We start from the raw sequence: 18,881 nt of genomic DNA, 5'->3' as shown, positions 1-18,881 counted from the left end.
CTAAATTTTAATCTATGTATTTCATAGTTCAAACACATAAGGCAACTTGAAGAACAAGGAATAAGAAATAGTGTAATCCGTTTCTTTTCTGACTATGGCCAAGCAATTTGAACATAGTGCCTGGCAATGACACAAAAAATATCAAATACAGTGTGTACTAGCCAAGCATGCTGTTTTATACTAGCATAGAATCCAGTGCAGGGTTCTTTCCAGAGTACCCCTAGAATAAAACTGTCATAGCAGCGCCAAAACATTGCTGTGTCATGCCTCACAATTATGAAACAAATGCAGGGCACAACATTAATATACATAACCGATAAAAACAAGTCACATCCTCCTCATTGCTTCAATGTTATTGGTGTGAAGTGTCTGCTTCTTTCCTCTGCCACTGCTGCCTAGGTGGCTGGCCATGAGGCTGTCTTCTATTAGCTCTGTTTCTCCTTCGATGGCCTGAATTCTTGGGCTTATTGCTACTGGCGTTGTTTGCCAGGCCATGTTGCTCTGTTTCTGAGGTTGAAGTAGCGGTGTCTTTGCTGGGATCAGCAGTCTCTTCTTCAGCTGTTTCTGGCATGCTGGGAGGAAGAGAAACATACATTCCCGGTTGTATGGCAAGGTCTTTCTTTGGTTCAATCAGGCCGTTTCGTTCTTGCTGCAGATTAATAAGTGACTCGATTCTTTTTCTCCTGTTTTGCTCTGCCTCAGAATGGAGTAACTCCTTTTCATCTTCACCCAGGTCACCTGTTAACAATGTCTGAAGGTGAACAAACAAATACAGAAAGCGTTATTGTTGGTCTCATTGAAATAGTTTAGAGTAACAATATGAAGGAAAATGGTGATTTGGCCTCTAAATATCATGTTCAATATTTGGATGGAGTGAAACTAAACTACCAATGTATGTAAAAGCAGGAATGGTGCAATTGTGCATGAATCATATCTGATACATACCAGCCGGGAAGTATTGTCACCCAACAGATCACGAACATGCTCAATATCCTTCTCATCAAACACTTTGCGGCAAACTGGACAAAATCCTCTTGGCTGATTCACATTATAATGCTTTGTCTGAGCTGGACAAATTGAAACCCTTAGAAGCATCAATAACTAGTTGCACAAGCTAAGATTAACAATGTTTAGCATATCAAACCAACAAACAAAAGTGTTAAATACGTGTATGGAAGGATTTACATTGTCACATTTCCAGCCTTGAGGCCAGAGTGCTAAATGCCATTGTATGCGAGAAATAACATTGCAGACTTAATGTGCTTCCCTACAGTAGTAAGTCAGTAAACTAATGCTACCAGAATGTATTATCCTTGTTTGAAAATGGACGAGAAGCCTAGAATCCAATTGCAATTTATAAGAGAGAGCACACTCTTGACTTTATATCAGGCAAAAGCTATGGGAATAATATCAATATCAAACATGAACATAACTAACAAATATACTCAAAACTCAAATAGGGAAAACAGCTAAACGCGAAATAATGTCAGCACCTCCAGTATAACGCTCCTTCAGGTTGGCGTCACCATGTTGGAGCCATTCCCACCATCTCATAATGCAGTCACTACAATGGAAAAGTGCAAAAGTATAAGCTACAAACTAGACAGAATAAATTGCTTCACTATTGTACAGTTTTGTCAACCTGTGGAAGCAGTGGTAGCATGACATCAACTTCATAAATGGCAACTCAGATCCAACCTTATCCTCTCCCACTAAAGGATATAGGCACAATGGACAATCCCCAGCTGGATGATTCATATTCGAGAGGATCTCTCCGAGCTTCCTGCGTGCAAACTTACTTAGATCATAGCGAAAGATATGGGAACACGATCCATCCTCTTAAAATAACAATTCTTATCATGGTTATTAACTGATTCTAGTTACAGAATTATTCAGAGGATGTGTTGGTATGTTTTGGGGAATTTGGACACAAGACTTTGTTTAGTATTTTATAAAACAAACTTGCAGTATTTCTTGTTCTTCAAAGCCCTAAAAAGCTGGAGTGCAAAATGTGTGGGCAGTGTCTGCTTCCAGTTGTTTGCCGCGCGTGAGTTAATTGAGCAACTGGACACGGCGCAGGATTTTAGGGCGCTGACCGACGAGGAGCATGAGCTCAGAAGAGACCTCAAGCGGGAGTCCCTTGGTCTGGCTTCGCTGGCAAGAACTATTGCTAGGCAACGGTCGCGGATCAGATTCTTGGGAGAAGGTGATGCGAACACTAAGTTCTTCCACCTGCAGGCTTGTCATCGTAGCTGTAAAAATGCAATACCGACGCTGCAGCACGGTGGGCAGTGGTTCTACAGCTGAGGAGGCTAAATCAGATCTGATTTATGAATACTACAATGATATCCTTGGCAAACCCTTTAACCTGATCGCACGGCATCAACTTTCAGCAGCTTGGCATCCCACAGCTCGACCTTGAGCGCCTGGGTGACTGCTTCACCGAGGCTGAGGTTTGGGACACAGTCAAGGAGTTACCGAGTGACAGGGCGCCAGGGGCCAGACGGCTTCACCGGCCTATTCTACAAGGTCGCCTGGCCGGTTCAAAGTCCAGATCGTGAATGCTTTCAACCAGCTTTGGTCTCTTGATGCAAGAAGCTTCTACTTACTCAACGACGCGCTAATGATCCTGCTGCGCAAAAACTCAGAACCGACAACTTTGAAGGACTACCGGCCGATAAGCCTCATGCACAGCTTTAGCAAGTTGCTATCCAAATGCCTTGCCCGTCGCTTGGCGCCGTTCCTCAAGACCATCGTGCGGAACTAATCAAAGCGCGTTCATCAAAGGAAGATGCATCCAGGACAACTTCAGAACAGTAAGCCTTACCTGCAAATGGCCTGCATACCAGACGGATTCCTTGTGTGCTTATCAAGGTCGACATCGCCAAGGCTTTCGACTCTGTGGCTTGGCCGTTTCTGCTGGACCTCCTCCGTCACATTGGTTTTCCACAGAGATGGACTGATCTGTTGGCCATCATGCTGTCCTCGGCTAGCACTAGGCCGCTTGTCAATGGGCGGCCGGGACGTCGTATCTCGCACGCGCGCGGGCTGCGCCAAGGCGATCCAATGTCGCCCATGCTATTTATCATAGTCATGGAAGTGCTCAACTCCTTGATCGTTGAGGCTGATCGCCGCGCATCTTCTCAAGGCTGCCAGGCACGGTCATTCAACACCGTGCGTCGCTGTACGCTCGATGATTTGGTTGTCTTCCTGTCTCCAACAGGCCCGCGATCTTGGCTGCCTCCATGCTATTCTTGACTGCTTTGCTGGGGCATCGGGGCAGGTGACCAATGTCGACAAGTGCCTGGCGTCGCCAATTCAGCTGTTCTGACGAGGACATTGCTTAGGTCCAAGCGGCCTTCCCATGCCGGATTGCGCCATTCCCGTGCAAGTACCTCGTCGTGCCCCTGTCCATCTACAAGCTTAGTCGAGCTCAGGAACACCTATCGTCGACGCAATTGCAGAGAAAATTCCGACCTGGAAATCTGGGCTACTCACATGCGCAGGACGGGCGATGCTCACAAAGGTCACCTTATCCGCCATCCCTGTTCACGTCGCCATCGCGACATGCCTATCCGATTGGGCGATTGGTCAGATTGACAAAAGAAGAAGGGCTCTTCTGTGGACTGGGAAAGAGACAGCGAGTGGGGGAAGCTGCAAGCTGGCCTGGCGCACGGTGTGTACTCCAACTGTCAATGGGGGCCTTGGCATGATCGATCTTCATCTCTTCGGCTTTGCGCTGCGGCTTCGTTGGGAGTGGCTGCGCCGCAGTCGAGCCAGACAAGGGGTGGGCTCGATTACCGGCGAAGCGGGAGCCGGTCGTCACGGCGATGTTTGAGGCTGCATGCACAGGTTCGGCTGGGCTGACGGCATGACTGCAAGTTTCTGGATGGACTGGTGGCTAAGTGTTGGGCCACTACACTCATTCGCGCCGGCCCTCTTCAATGCAACTTCGAGGACTAGCCGCGGTCGCTCAGGTCAGGGACGCGTTGCTCAATCGGAGGTGGGTTAGGGACATCACCGGGGCGACGACAACTCAGGTACTCTGTGATTACCTCAGGACATGGAGCTTGGTTCAGAATACGGTCTTGGACCGCATGCAGTCCGATCGGTTCATCTGGAAGTGGTCGCCTGAACAGGCAGTACTCGGTGTCCTCCACTTACCGTGCTTTCTTCACGGGGTCGACTGAGCTGCTGGGAGCTAAGGAGTTGTGGAATACCAAAGCGCCTCCAAAGGTGAAGCTCTTCTTTTGGCTGGCTATGCACAACAGGCTTTGGACCGTAGATCGGCGGAAACACCACGGCCTGCAGGACGATGACGGCTGTATGCCCTGCAACCAGGCAACTGAAATGGCAGCCCACCTTCTGTCGGGCTGTGTGGTGAATAAGGAGATTTGGTTATGGGTTTCACAACCTGTTGGCCTTCATCAGCTCATGGTGCACTTGGGGGGGGGTGGACCCAATCGAGTGGTGGCTGCGTCGAAGGCTCTTGCTTAGTTCGGAGCAGCAACAGGGCTTTGACTCCTTGGTGCTTCTCGTCTCGTGGGAGGTCTGGAAAGAACGGAACGCGAGGATCTTCAGGAATGAGGTCTCCACTCCAACAGTAGTCACGCAGCGCATCCATGGCGAAGGCGGACAGTGGATTGATGCGGGTTTCACCTCCTTAGCCTCTATCTGGGCGTTCCATGCCGGTGCAAGCATAGTCGCACCAACGACCACCGTATAGTCTCTTAGGGCACTTTCGTCGTGGGTTGTTAGCCTTGCTAATGATATCGCTTGCCACTCGCAAACGATTTGATGTAGCAGGCCTAACAACCGGTTGTACCAAAACTCCTTTCATCTTAATGAAACACGGGCTGTAAACCCCGTTCGTGAAAAAAGTATTTCTTGTTCTTTCATCACTTCTTACAATTAAACCTAACATATAAATCATTGAATAATATCTTCGAATGAAGGAACTAAGCTTAGCTAGAGCTATTAGAAGGTGTGGATACAACCGAGGTTGTTGTCCTCTTTGACTTTGGCTTCCTATTTTTTCTTATTTACAATGTCACCTAGTCCTTCTAGGTTGCTAGAGCTTTTTTAAAAGAAGAAAATGCCATCTGATAGTAGCCTAAAGATACCAGAGTTTCAAGAGCTTAGTACAGTACACGGAAGTCATTTTATTGTGTCCTTTCCTATATAAAAATAAAGAGGAATCTCTAAAGGTAAAGCAAACTGAGATCAGGCACCCAAGACACTTTTGAATATAGATGCAAATGCATGTAATGTTTCAACTGACACATTATGAGTGAAAAGTCTTCGGAACATCAAGACATTAAAAAATCCTTGTTATGTACTGTACACAAAGCAAAAGACAATAAATACCTCACACAAAATCACAAGCATTGGGTAGTTTGAAAGTTCTTTTGCCTTGTTCTGGATGCTGGTAATAAGATATATCTGCCGATTCTCATCAAGGCCCTTACTTTCCACAGCATAAATATGTGGTGGTTCCTTTGGATACTGCAAATTCAATGTGGCTATGCCATAAATACATAGTGCACCGACAATCCAACATTTAACACTAACAAAAAATATAACAAAATTATGAACTATACTGAACAAGGTTATGCCCAAGAGGATGGCAGCTGCACATGATTATACTGTAGAATAAAGTTCCAAGCATATTTAGCACTCATATGAGCTTAGTAATTTGAAACTCTTATGACAGAATTGAATATGAAATTTCCAGTTGTCATAATGTCAAGAAATGTGCTCCCCACTAATCTTATTCATACTACATATGTTTTGTTCAAAACCAATGATGCTAATACTACAATGTGTGTCCTCTTCACTTGAGAGGAAAAAAGGCACACTGGTTTCAACATGATAAAACACTAGGGTTAATTGGATTCATGCCATTATAAATTTCGACGTTCGGAGAAACGCCATTACTATTTATCTATTTTGAAGCATGTCATTACAATTCTTCGTTTGCCACAAAAATGCCACTGAATACGTAAGGACATAGCCTGGGCCCAGCTGCAGGCGTATACAAAGACATATATTTCATCTCCCCTGTCACTGACACGCGGGCCCCACTTGTCATCTTCTACTTCCTCTCCTCATCTCTCTCTCCTGATGGGTGCATCGAAGGGGTGTGGGCGAGAGCCGCCATTGGCAGTGTGCTCGACAGGAGGAGTGGAGGGATGCGGGCGACTGGAGGAGGCTGCTGCTGCTCGCCCGCGTGGTCTCGGCGGCTGCTGCGCGCGTGGCCATGGCGGGCCGGAGCTTCTCCGCCTCGAGCCCCGGCGCGGCCATGGCGGGCGGAGCTGCTGCGCGGCCATGGTGGGTGGAGCACGCGCGCAGCTATGGCGGGCCGAAGCTCCCGCGCCTCGAGCTCCGCTGACGCCACCAGGAATGGGCAAGCAGCAGCAGCTCGTGGAGCCCCATGACGGCTTGACAAGGCGGAGCTTCTTCTCGCGGTGGCCAGAGCTGGAGGCGGGCACGCCATCGTCCCCGTCCGCGGAGCCGACGCTCCGGCGGTTGGAGCTTCGCCCCTAGGGCTGCTGCTACTGCTGCTCTAGGCGGAGGAGCTCTGGCCCGTCAGCTCCGCCTGCCGTGGCGTGCGCCATGGCCGCGTGGGAGCTCCGTCTGCCATGGCAGCGCGGGAGCTCGAGGCAGAGGAGCTCCGGCCCACCATGGCTGCGCGTGCTGCTGCTGCTACTCGGCGTGCTGCTGCTGCTGCTGCTCGCCGTGGCCGTGGCAGCATCGGGATGGAGAGAGATGAGGAGAGGAAGAAGAAGATGACATGTGCGGCCCGCGTGTCAGTGACAGGGGTGATGAAGTATACGTCTTCGTATACGTCTGCAGCTAGGCCCAGGCTGTGCCCATACGTATTCAGTGGCATTTTTGTGGGAAACGAAGAACTGTAATGGCATGCTTCAAAATAGACGAATAGTAATGGCGTTTCTCCGAACGTCGAAAATTATAATGGCATGAATCCAATTAACCCAAAACACTATTAGTATTTCCAAGACAGACATTTCAGAGAAAAAAATGATGTTGTGTGTTCGCATTATTCCAAAACATAAGCTTTCAAAAATCTCATTATTCCTATGTATCATTGAAACATACATTTTTACATGTACAAGATTTTTTTTTTTTTTGGGACTTGTACAAGAAAATTATTGAGGCATTAAGCTAGCATGTAACATTCTAGACCATACCTACCTAATCCAGTAACTCCAAGTTTGTGACTTTGTGTACAGTGATTCCTAAACAATATGCATGGCAATATGAGAATTGGCATGTTACAATCATGAACAACACAAGGGTAAACAAAAGTTTACAAACTTATAATGGGAACTTATAAAACTAGCAGCCACTGACTATAATTTGTAAAGGAATTCAATAAATTTGAACGTTGGTTCCATAACAGTTCTTCATGAAATGGAAGTACCTAGAATTTAGATAGGGATACACACCAGATGAAAATCTCGAAAGGTGGTAGATTCATACCAGTGAAGATGCTTTAACTCCAAGAAAGAGCTCCACAAACTGGAAGAGAGATAATCAAATTAACACACATATAAACAATAAATTATAATATATAACTCCTAATGGAAGGAGTGTTATTTAGGGCAATATTGGTCACAGTACCAGCATGGATTGGAAAACATGAGCAATGTCTAAGTTTAATAAGAAAATAAACAGTAAATGAATCTCTATGCCTTCAATATAATATGATGGAAAAGAAGCGATGCCACAATTACAGTGACTTCAAAGCTCATGGAAAATTCCCCCCACCAGCTACTACCGAATAATAATACTACAGGGCAGAGCAGCAGTCGGCCAATCGGTCGATTGATCACGCGATTCGTCTATCCGCAACTCCCGTCACTCGATCGGGAGGGATGGAGGGGTGGGGTGCGGCGAGACGAGACGGACCTGCTGCGAGGAGTCGTCAGCGGTGCGGGGCCGCACGTGGACGACGAGGTGGGGTGGGAGGTCGCGGAGCACACGGACGTCGTCTCCGTACACCGCCGCCACCGCCTCCAGCTCCAGCCGCAGCTCCTCCTCCGCCTCCGCTTGCGCCGCCGTCATCGCCATCAGTCACCGCCGATCTTTTTTTTTTCCTCCCCAACCCTCTCTCTTGTCTCTGAACAAGACAACAAAGAAAGGAGGGGACCACAAAGTAGTTCCGTGGGTCTGGGCGGGCGGCGTTGGCAAGGAAATGTGGGCCAGGCTGCTGAGGGCGAAATGTTGTGGCCTGGCCCAAAACATTAAATTAATTATTTGTTTCTCGAATAAAAAGATTCCAACCTGGGTGCGGGGTGCCTGAGCAGTGAGCACGGCTCAAGTCTGGGGTTTTTGTTACTTTTTGCCTTTTTATTAATCTGATGAATTTTTACTAATATAACTACAACACGTGCACAACTAAATTTCTGATGAATGAAAAATACTCCATTTCATAATGCTACGTCTGGGGTGCTACAACCGTTGTACTATGTCTGAATATACTTACTCCCTCCATCCAAAACAGAATCTGTAATTATAGGACTAAGAGGAGAGACCAATCTGATTGGCAAATTACATTAATATCCTTATTATGTGAACTGACTTAAAGTTGGAGCATACACCAGGGGCCAGTTTGGATGTCAATTTTTTTGGCAATACAGTCACCAGAGCCACTTGTCAGCCAACCAAATGTCCACGAATGAATGACGGAATGAGGTTGTGGCTTTTTTACAGGTGCGGTGGCTTTTTTTTTTACATAGAGATTGATGAGTGCCGTGCGGTTGTTTTATCAGTGGGTCCAATTACATAGGTCTAGTACTCTATACTGCTATCTAGAATGTGCGTTTTTTATACACAAAATTTGAACTTTGAAGTTGTAATCTTTTTAAGACGGAGGGAGTACAGAGAGTTATGCCTATTACGAGCAATTGTTTATTACAAGCATGTTTAAGGTTTCTTTACCCTCGAACCGAACTGTGGAAACTTTTTTTTTTACAACAAGCAATTTTATTTCAACAGCAACGTGCTGTAAGTAACGCTACATTGTTCAGGTTTACAGATTGCAGAGCCTGCAGCAATAAAGTGCATTGGTTTACATTATGGTCATAGGAACAAGAAGACTCAAATTCTGGAGTCTGAGATTCAGACGGCTTGTTCGCTGGTTAGTTTCTGGGCTGGTTTGGGCTGGCTGGTGCTGATTTGTTGTGAGAGAAAAACACTGTTGGCTGGCTGAAACCAACAAGCGAACAGGGACTGATAGAGCTTGTCGAGCTAGTGCATCCGCTGTAGTGTTCAGTCTCCTAGAAATCTTGAAGATCTTTGATTCCATGTCTTGAATGATTGGAGAATATTTTTGTGTGAAGTGTTTGGTTCTCCAATCAGGTGGATTAGACTGATCTGCAGCATTGAGGAATTGAACTAACTGTTCACAATCTGATAAGAAGTTGATGTTGTTTAGGTTCATGCACTCAGTGGCAACAGCTGCCAAAGCCAGGGCTGCAGCTTCTGCCATGAGCACCGAAGTGGATCCAGTTAGTTTTGCCTCGACGTAGGGGGTGCTTGGTTCTTTAGTCGCTCCTAAAATTCATGTCACATAGGATGTTTAGATACTAATAAAGAACATTAAATATAGATTAATTATAAAATCAATTACATAGATGAAGGCTAATTTACGAGATATTTTTTTAAGCCTAATTAATCTGTCATTAGCACATGTTTACTGTAGCACCACGTTGTCAAATCATGAACTAATTAGGCTTAAAATATTCATCTCGCAAATTAGTCTCAAGTTATGTAATTAGTTTCGTAATTAGTCTATATTTAATACTACATGCACGTGTCTAAATATTCGATGTGACAAAAATTTTAGGAGCGCCTGTAGAAATCAAATAAGACCGTAGATGGTCCGCATCGGCTGCACCTGTGTGTTGACAATAAGAATTCCAATTCCAGCCTGTCTTGGCGTCATTGATGGTTGGTCCGGAAGCGTAGAGGCATCCACGTAGCATCTGATGCCTTGGAGCAGGGCTGGTGTATTGATCGTGTACCTGTTCGTCATCTGCAGCTAGTTTACTGTCAAGAAGTTAATCATACCTGATGATCCAGTTTACAGTGTTGCTGACCGACGTCGTTGATGCGATGAGGACACCAAGATGATGGGCGTTGTGTCAGAACCTATGGTAATTCCTGATTTCCTGCAATGGTAAAAGGCATACCTTGCGGTGTGTGGCTGGTGTGGCCAGGTTGTTGGTTTGGAGCAGTCGCAGTTGCAGGCAAGTGAGGTTGTCTTTCCAGCAACCATGTAGCTTGAGTGGCTGTAGTGTGAGTTCCTGCTGCTTGTGCTTGCTGATTAGTGGTGATGTGTGCAGCTACAGCATGATGAACCTGCCAAGGAGTCCATGTTTTTCTTTGGAAGCGATTATCATTTCTTGCCTTCCATATATACCACATAGTGATTAGGATCTTATTGAACAAAGAGTCAGGCGTTGAATTGGAAATGAAGCTTTGAAGTGATAGTTGCACTCCATCACTTTCTTGTGGAAGGCTATCGGTTCTCATTGAGGGATCAGCTGAGAACCAGACAGCGTGGAAGGTTGCAATGGAAGAAGAGATGAGCGTCATCTTCCACTGCTCCACAGTATGAACAGTGTTTGTCTATGTGATTGGAATACATGGCTGCCCGGTCCGCAGTAGCGAGGGTTCTCCTTATAAGTCTCCAGGTGAAAGCCTTGATGAGAGGGTGTAAATCCTTACTCTTCCACGCTCTCTGCAGAATTTGGTTGGCTTGGGGGTGAATGCTTCTGGATCCTTGCTGGAGAAGGTGGACCAAGAGTTGGGACGAGAGGTACCTGTAAACATTTTTAGTAGTGCAAATACCATTTTTGGAAGGCGTCCATCTAAGGATATCCTGCTGCTCACTAGGAACAGGATGGACACTGGTGATAGCTTGAACAGCCTGGTTATCGAAAGTGTTAGAAAGAAGTTCCATGTTCCAAGATTGAGTGTTAGTGATCCATAGATCAGAAACTTTAGAAGGCAAGGGAGTTGTAGTGACAGGTAGAAGCATATGGCCATGAACGGATTTCCATATTGGACACAACCACTACTCGAGACGGCCTCTCTGCCGAGGGTGGCCCTCGGCAAAGAGCTCTCGAGGAATTTTGAGTCGGCGAAGAGGGTCTTTGCCGAGGGTACTTTATCGGGCACTCGGCAAAGCCTTTGTCGAGGGCTGGAGCGGCACTCAGCAAAGTAAAGCAGCCGTCACGGCGCCGGCGCCTGGGACGGAGTCTTTGCCGAGGGCCGTCTCCGGGGGCCCTCGGCAAAGAATTATTTTTTAAAAAAAAATCTTTGCCGAGGGCCTCCAACCATGGCCCTCGGCAAAGAAATGTGCAGAATTTTTCGAAAAAATCTTTGCCGAGGGCAATGGGACGGCCCTCGGCAAATAATTATTCTTTTTTTAAAAAAAATCTTTGCCGAGGGCTTCCACTCAGGCCCTCGGCAAAGAAATTTTATTTTTTTTAAAAAAAGTCTTTGCTGAGGGCCTCCAATCATGGCCCTCGGCAAAGAAATGTTGCAGAAATTTTATTTTTTTAAAAAAAATCTTTGCCGAGGGCAATGGGACGGCCCTCGGCAAAGGACCCTTCTTTGCCGAGGGCCTTGGTCATTGCCCTCGGCAAAGAGGCAGAAATTTAAAAAAAAATTTATTTTTTGCATTCCATCGACACAAGCTTTTCATATATATACATATATATATCAACCATCACATATATATATCACACAGATATCACAACCCATTTTTCTCACAATATATCACAACCATAATTGTGAACCACAAATCACAATATATTACAACGACAAGTCACATGTTCATCATCATTCACATGTTTATTACGACAAGTTTATGAAATCCAAGCACAAGTCAGAACCATAAACCACAAATATTACAATAAAGTCCAACCACATCACCTAGCACTAGTCCTCATCAAGGTAGCCTTTGAGGCGGTGGTGAAGGAAAGGCGGGATCAGCCGGGGACGCACTACCGGGATTATTGGAACCCGCGGACGGAGGCTGCACAAAGGAGCAGAGATTGCATGTGTGAGTAATCCGGGAAAACAGTTTTGGAACTTAGAGATTGCATCTAGTAATCTAGGAATACAAAATGATTAGACTCAATTGAAAAATTCGGCAGCACCTCCCCTGCATGGGGAGGTTTCCAAAACCTGCAAGAAACAACGGCACGAACGCCGACATCCACAACGGCACGAACGCCGACATCCACAATGGCACGAAGGCCGACATACATGCAAAGCACAAGCGAAAAGTGAACTTTCATACTTACAGGAGTAGTTGCAGGAGTAGGAGGTGGAGAAACTAAAAACTGCACAGGTACACCCGATGCTTGCCCAAGACTTTGCATGATCACCATCATCTCCGCCATCTGCTTCTGCGCGGCCTTGAACGCGACCTGCTGGGCCTGCATCTGTGCGGTCAGTTCCGCGTTCTGCTCTTGACTTTGCCTTTTTGTTTCTTCCAGCTCAGCCTGCAATATTTCACTCCAATATACCAGTAATACAAATCTAATTTAGGTGTGTAAATATCAACGTACGACGAGTAAAACAGGAATTACCTGAAGTGTCTGGACCTGCTGCAGTGCTGGAGAAGGCCGTGAGCGTATGGGCTGGCTGGAGCTCGTGCTCCGTGCTCGGATAGCGTCGAGGGAGGGAACAGTGGTGGAGTCGATGGCGCCATCTACAATCCACAGCCGCCCATGCTTCTTGCCTCCTCCGAGCCTCATGATCGTCTCTGCATCAATGGGCTGAGTGCGCATATTGTAATCTTCCCCATAGATCTCCCTTACCGAGGACGTGTACTCTTGGACTTTAGTGTACACGTTCGGGTCGGAGTACACCTGGGGTGGGGCAGCCGGGTCGAAGGAGACAGAGGACGACGCCCTGCCCATGTGGGACATAGCCCACGCAGAGAACTCCGAGACCTCCTCGCCCGGAAGCACAGCCTCCTGCGAGAAAGATGGGAAGATGGTGAGAAATCAAGCAGAATTGAGCATCAAAATAAAATGAAATAAATCACTTACGTATGCTTGTTTGTATCCGGGGAGGCTGCGGCTGCCTTGATGGTGAGTTGGACCTTGCCTCATCAGACGCTGTTCCCGTAGCCTCTCGTGCGTGTCAACAAAGTCCAGTGATAACCACTTGTCCACGATCATGGCCCAGCACTCGGGATACGATCGGCACCACCAGGGAATCACCTACAAGTCATCGAGTATTTGACATATAAGAAGATGAAATTGAACCTACTTAATATCAAAATGAATCATTATGAATGTTATTCGCCTACCTCAAGGTACTGGTCCCGGGTCAGCGTAATCAGTCTTGCTTGAGGCTTGGGGAGGGACTGCTTAAGTACCGACCTGTAGTAGTCTATGTGGGCTTGGACGCGCCCATGGTGGTGCATCTCGGTGACATACTTCCTACAAGCTGCGACAGCCGCTCGATCCGCCTAGGCCTCAAGTCCTTCTTCGGCCTTGAAAATTTTCTGCATACAAAACCGATGTATCAATTCATTATTTCAATAAAACATTTAACCAATGAATGAGATGTACTAAGCAATGTTGTGCGAGAGAAACTTACCCAAAACTCCGCCAATACCCGCTCCTGCTTGTTGCGGTAAGTGTCATCCATGACGTGCTCTTCTCTACAAAAGAAGAAACATAATACTATAAGTTGAAAATTTCGGCAGAACCTCTCCTGTACGGGGAGGTTTCCAAAACCTGCAAGAAAAAACCGGCACGATGGCTGACAACCACATATCAAGGGAACAAATACGGCACGATGGCCGATAGCCAGATATATATTAATCCACCACCAACACACCACCACCTCCACCACCACGACCACGACCACACCACGACATCCACCACAACGACCTCAAGGGAACAAATACGGCACGATGGCCGATAGCCTGATATATATTAATCCACCACCAACACACCACCACCTCCACCACCACGACCACGACCACACCACGACATCCACCATAACAACCATGACCACACCACCACATCCACCACAATGACCACACCACCACATCCACCACAACGACCACACCACCACCACCTCAACGAACACACTACCCTCCTTCTCCACCTCCACCTCCACCTACACCTCCACCATTGCACGCCACCACCACCTCGACCTCCACCTAGACCTCCTCTTTCACCAGCATTGTACACCATGAAGCGAGGGAAGGGCATACCTAGACGTCGGAGGGACGTCGGAGGCCGCGGACGGGGCGGCGTCAAGGGGCCGGGGTGGGGCACCTCCTCCTCCTCTCTTCTCGGCCTCCTCTCATCTCCTGTTCCCCTTCTCCTCTTCCTCTCTTTCTCCCACCTTCTGCTCAGAACGGGGGCGGGCACGGCGGACAACGTGGACAGGGTTGGCGGGTGGCGCGGGGTCCTCCTCCTTCTCCGGTGGTCGGCGGATGGCGCGGAGGTTCTCCTCCTCCTCGGGGCAGGCCGGCCAGCGGGCGTGGGCGGGCGGCGCGGCCGGGGCGGGGCACCTCCGGCGGGTTGAGGCGAGCGGCGGGGTGGGGCTCCTCCGGTGGCCTGCTCCTCCTCCCTCCTCCTCTGGCGGCTGGGGGCCGGGGGCGCGCTGCGGCGAGCCACGCGGGGCGGCCGGGCGCGGGGCAGCGGGGCGCTCAGCGGCGGTGGGCCGCGCGGGGCGGGGCGGTGGTGGGGCGGCGGGGCTCGCGAGGTGGTCGGGCGTCAAGCAGCCAGTGTTTTGTGGGCGGGGAATTTGGGCCGCTGGCCGATTTACGGTTGGGCCCTTTGCCGAGGGCCCAGATCCAGGGCCCTCGGCAAAGATTTTTTATTTTTTTTAAATATTCTTTGCCGAGGGCCATTGGCCAGGCCCTTGGCAAAGACCCCTTTGCCGAGGGCCAGGCTAGGCCCTCGGCAAAGATTTTTTTTGGTCTGTGGGCGGGGAATTTGGGCCGCTGGCCGATTTAGGGTTGGGCCCTTTGCCGAGGGCCCAGATCCAGGGCCCTCGGCAAAGATTTTTTATTTTATTTTTAAATATTCTTTGCCGAGGGCCATTGGCTAGGCCCTCGGTAAAGACCCCCTTTGCCGAGGGCCTGCCGAGGGCCAGGCTAGGCCCTCGGCAAAGAGTTTTTTTTTTGATTTTTTGAACCCAGTTTTTTTTGTGGTGCTATAATACATTATTTAAATCTCAATTTTAAAATTTGGGTCAAATTTGACTTTTTTTTATATATTTCCCTAATTTATTTCTTTTCGTTGATTTTTTTTTGAATATTTCAAATTTGAACTGCAGGTGGATGGAATAATGCAATTTAGTGATTCGAAAAATGTTATTCATGGTATTTGGTGTATGTTGAGTCCCTATCCACGAACTCGCATCAAATTTCGGGCATCTTCTTCACGTAACATGACGAGGAACTTGTCGGAAAAGTGTTTTTAAATTATATAAAATCCATACGAAGGTTTTAGGCATCCGACGTCACAACTTGCTCGAAACCTTCTCAAATTTTTACCACAGCCTACACATGCGATAACATGACACCACGACAAGTTTCATGATTTTCGGACTTCGTATGGATTTTATATAATTTAAAAACACTTTTCCGACAAGTTCCTCGTCATGTTACGTGAAGAAGATGCCCGAAATTTGATGCGAGTTCGTGGATAGGGACTCAACATACACCAAATACCATGAATAACATTTTTCGAATCACCAAATTGCATTATTCCATCCACCTGCAGTTCAAATTTGAAATATTGGAAAAAAATCAACAAAAAGAAATAAATTAGGGAAATATATAAAAAAAAGTCAAATTTGGCCCAAATTTTAAAATTGAGATTTAAATAATGTATTATAGTACCACAAAAAAACTGGGTTCAAAAAACAAAAAAAAAACTCTTTGCCGAGGGTCTAGCCTGGCCCTCGGCAAAGGGGGTCTTTGCCGAGGGCCTGGCCAATGGCCCTCGGCAAAGAATATTTAAAAAAAAAATCTTTGCCGAGTGCCTGACGGCGGGCACTTGGCAAAGACTGACGCCAGTGGCCGCTGTGACCCATCCGGCCATATTTGCCGAGGGCTAGGCCCTCGGCAAAGATTTATTTTGCCGAGGGCCGTTTGTTTGCCGAGGGCCAGGCCCTCAGCAAAGACTTCTTTGCTGATGACCTAGCTTTGCCGAGGGCTCCTAGGGCTGGCCCTCGGCAAAGACCCCCTTTGCCGAGTGCCCGAGATGTAGCCCTCGGCAAACCCAGAAGCCCTCGGCAAAGAGGACGTCTCCAGTAGTGCATGGCACAGACCAGATTGAAGTGTTACCTGCATGAATCTGATAGACAACGTTGGTGCAGAGTTCTTTTCTAACCTGCAAAATGGAAGACCGAAACTTCTTTGGCATGTCATTGATCCACACCTCTTGCCTCTCCATCAAAAAAAAAAACGGCAAGCATAGATTTTGTGCTTTCTCAAAGGCACCTGTCAACAAAAACAGACAACGGCAAACTCATCCACTACTTTGTTCCAACATGCCGCGCATGTCTGACTACTGAGGAAGACTAGGAGAGGGACGCGTGGATGCTGCCGGTTCCAATTCCGTTCCTTTCCAAGCGCACAAAAGGGGCCAGATATATATTCCCTACGTTTTAAATTATAAAATATTTTGATTTTCTAGATAAATTATTTTACTATATATCTACACATAATATATATTTAAATACATAGCAAAAACTATGTATATATCTAGAAAAATCAAAACACCTTGTGATTTGAAACGTTGTGAGTAGAAATAGAAATATGACTCTGCCTTACGTCCCAAAAAGGAGCTTATTTGTAACTTCATACTAAATCGAACCATTTTAAATTTGACCAAATTAAAAAAAACAATACAAATATTTATCATACTAGATGAGTATTTGTCATTAAATTAATACACTGTTTATGATATATCTATTTAGCTCCATAAATGTATTGGTACTCTTTTCTATGTTTTTTCTTAAATTTAAAAATAGTTTGACTTATGACAATACTAGAAAAAGGTCAGTTTTGGAAATCAACAAAAGAATATCTACAATCTAAGGCTTTTAGATGGTATAGAAGAAGAAAGAAGTAATCATGTTCTCTCTCGAAGTCTATAAATTATTGCTCGGGCCACAATCCACCCCCACCCCTACTGGATCTGAGAGAGGAAGAGAGAGTGAGGGGACCAACGGAGAGAGGAGATGTCTGGCGGCGCTTGGGGGGCACCGCCTAGCCTACTGTCTATGTATAAAGTAAGCTTCCCAAGTGAAATAGGTATATCTAGAGCTGCTGGATCTTTAGTTACATTTGCAAGTTTGGACAGGGTTTTAGCTTCTAACTAGTTTACTCATGACAACTACCTATGCGAATGAAAGGATTTCAACCTTCGCGCTTCATCGCCGACCCACGTGTTGCCTCACGATCGGTGCTTTGCCCCACTGTTGATGCTGATGCGGAGGACGTCCCTGAGATCTGTCATCTGTGTAGGAGTGTAGGACAGGAGGAGTCTTTCCGCCACCAAAGCTCTTCCTTGCTACCGCCGCACCTCGTCGTAGGACTAATTTGCTGCATCCCAAAGCCCAAAGCCCGTGAAGAAGCCAGGATTCCAACCCAATTCCCACATACACGCACATGCTTAAAAAAGGAGCTGGATAACTGGATTGATGCCTAGATGGCTAGATCCACCTACGAGCTAGTCTTTTCTTTTGTTATAAAACAAAAAAAAATTATCTGAAGTGGGATCCACCGTAATCTTGACTTTCCTTATTCTCCCTCTGTCTTCCTCCCAGTCCCAATGCTCACCCAAGCGGGCGGCCGGCCAGCCGAGCAGCTAGCCTAAGGCTGAGCAGCCATCTTCGATCTCGCGGCGATGTGCACAACTAAGGAGTAGACGATCGACGAGGAAGAGCCCGGCGAACCAGAGCTATCCATTTGGCATCGTTGACATGCATGCCATGCGCTGCCTTTTTGGAAATTAAATGCCAATCTTACATCAGCAGTGCCCTCCTCACAAAGAACGAAGATCAGGTTCTTCCTATAGTTTGGATACTCCGTCTAGCTGTGTAGATCCAACTACGTTATACTCCCTACTTAAACATATTCTGTTTTAGAATCATGCCACGGAGCAAAAATAACTCAATAAACACTATTCGTGGTCGATAGAATGAACACCATCATCATCCAGCGCATATAATAAATATGACACATCCAAGGTTGCGTGCAACCATGCACATCCAGTACGCGCAAAGCGCGTGGAGCAAGCCACACCAGACAGCAATGGAGGCCACCGGCACAACAGGCTTGTCGCGGCTGCTGGCCCTACTAGCAGCGGCGGCGTCGGCCATCTTCCTGCTTGTCGGCTGTGCGGCGGCGCAGCAGGCGAGCGGCGTGGTGGCTACGTACAACCAGTACAACCCGGCGCAGGTGGACTGGGACCTCGGAGCGGCGGGCGCCTTCTGCGCGACGTGGGACGCCGAGATGACGCTCGCCTGGCGGCAGCGCTACGGCTGGACGGCGTTCTGCGGCCCCGCCGGCGACCACGGCAAAGCCTCCTGCGGCCGCTGCCTCCTGGTACGTCAGTACGTGTGTCTGTGTCTCGTCCCGTGCATGTGATGTGCGCGCATGATCGAAGAAAACTGACAAGATGGACCTGCATGCATGCGTTTCGTTTGTGAATTGTGAAGGTGACGAACCCGGCGACAGGTGCGCAGGCGACGGCGACCTGGACGCCGCCGTGTTCAGCGACATCGACACTGATGGGGCCGGTGCAGCCGGCGGCGACCTCGTCGTCGACTATGAGTTCGTGGATTGCCAAGACTAG

General features: G+C 47.5%; 1 protein-coding gene and 1 pseudogene across 1 annotated transcript; one reads left to right on the top strand and one right to left on the bottom strand.

Moving 5' to 3' along the window:
- Window positions 1–61: 61 nt before the first annotated feature.
- On the bottom strand, window positions 62–8,146 carry LOC136486543 (uncharacterized). Its single transcript, XM_066483459.1, has 8 exons — window positions 7,933–8,146; window positions 7,504–7,542; window positions 5,368–5,505; window positions 4,660–4,662; window positions 1,643–1,779; window positions 1,494–1,564; window positions 946–1,067; window positions 62–751 (listed from the first exon to the last, which is right to left on the bottom strand). The coding sequence occupies exons 1-8, from the start codon at window positions 8,092–8,094 to the stop codon at window positions 353–355; spliced, it is 1,071 nt and encodes a 356-aa protein (XP_066339556.1). The 5' UTR covers window positions 8,095–8,146; the 3' UTR covers window positions 62–352.
- A 10,177-nt stretch (window positions 8,147–18,323) lies between these two features.
- LOC136490113 (pathogenesis-related protein PR-4-like) lies at window positions 18,324–18,881 on the top strand (annotated as a pseudogene).

The sequence above is a fragment of the Miscanthus floridulus genome, chromosome 10, assembly GCF_019320115.1.
Source record: "Miscanthus floridulus cultivar M001 chromosome 10, ASM1932011v1, whole genome shotgun sequence".
NCBI classification, from domain to species: Eukaryota; Viridiplantae; Streptophyta; class Magnoliopsida; order Poales; family Poaceae; genus Miscanthus; species Miscanthus floridulus.
The sequence above is the reverse complement of the archived record's forward strand: the minus strand, read 5'-3'. Positions and strand labels throughout refer to the sequence as shown.

Bases quoted from the DNA above. Each gene is read 5' to 3' on its own strand.
- LOC136486543 (XM_066483459.1), bottom strand. From the start codon at position 8,094: ATGGCGATGACGGCGGCGCAAGCGGAGGCGGAGGAGGAGCTGCGGCTG. The intron at 5,506-7,503 runs GTATGAATCTAC...TTGAATTTGCAG, and splicing joins GAGTTAAAGCATCTTCACTG to TATCCAAAGGAACCACCACA. The intron at 1,068-1,493 runs GTGCTGACATTA...CAATTTGTCCAG, and splicing joins GAAGGAGCGTTATACTGGAG to CTCAGACAAAGCATTATAAT.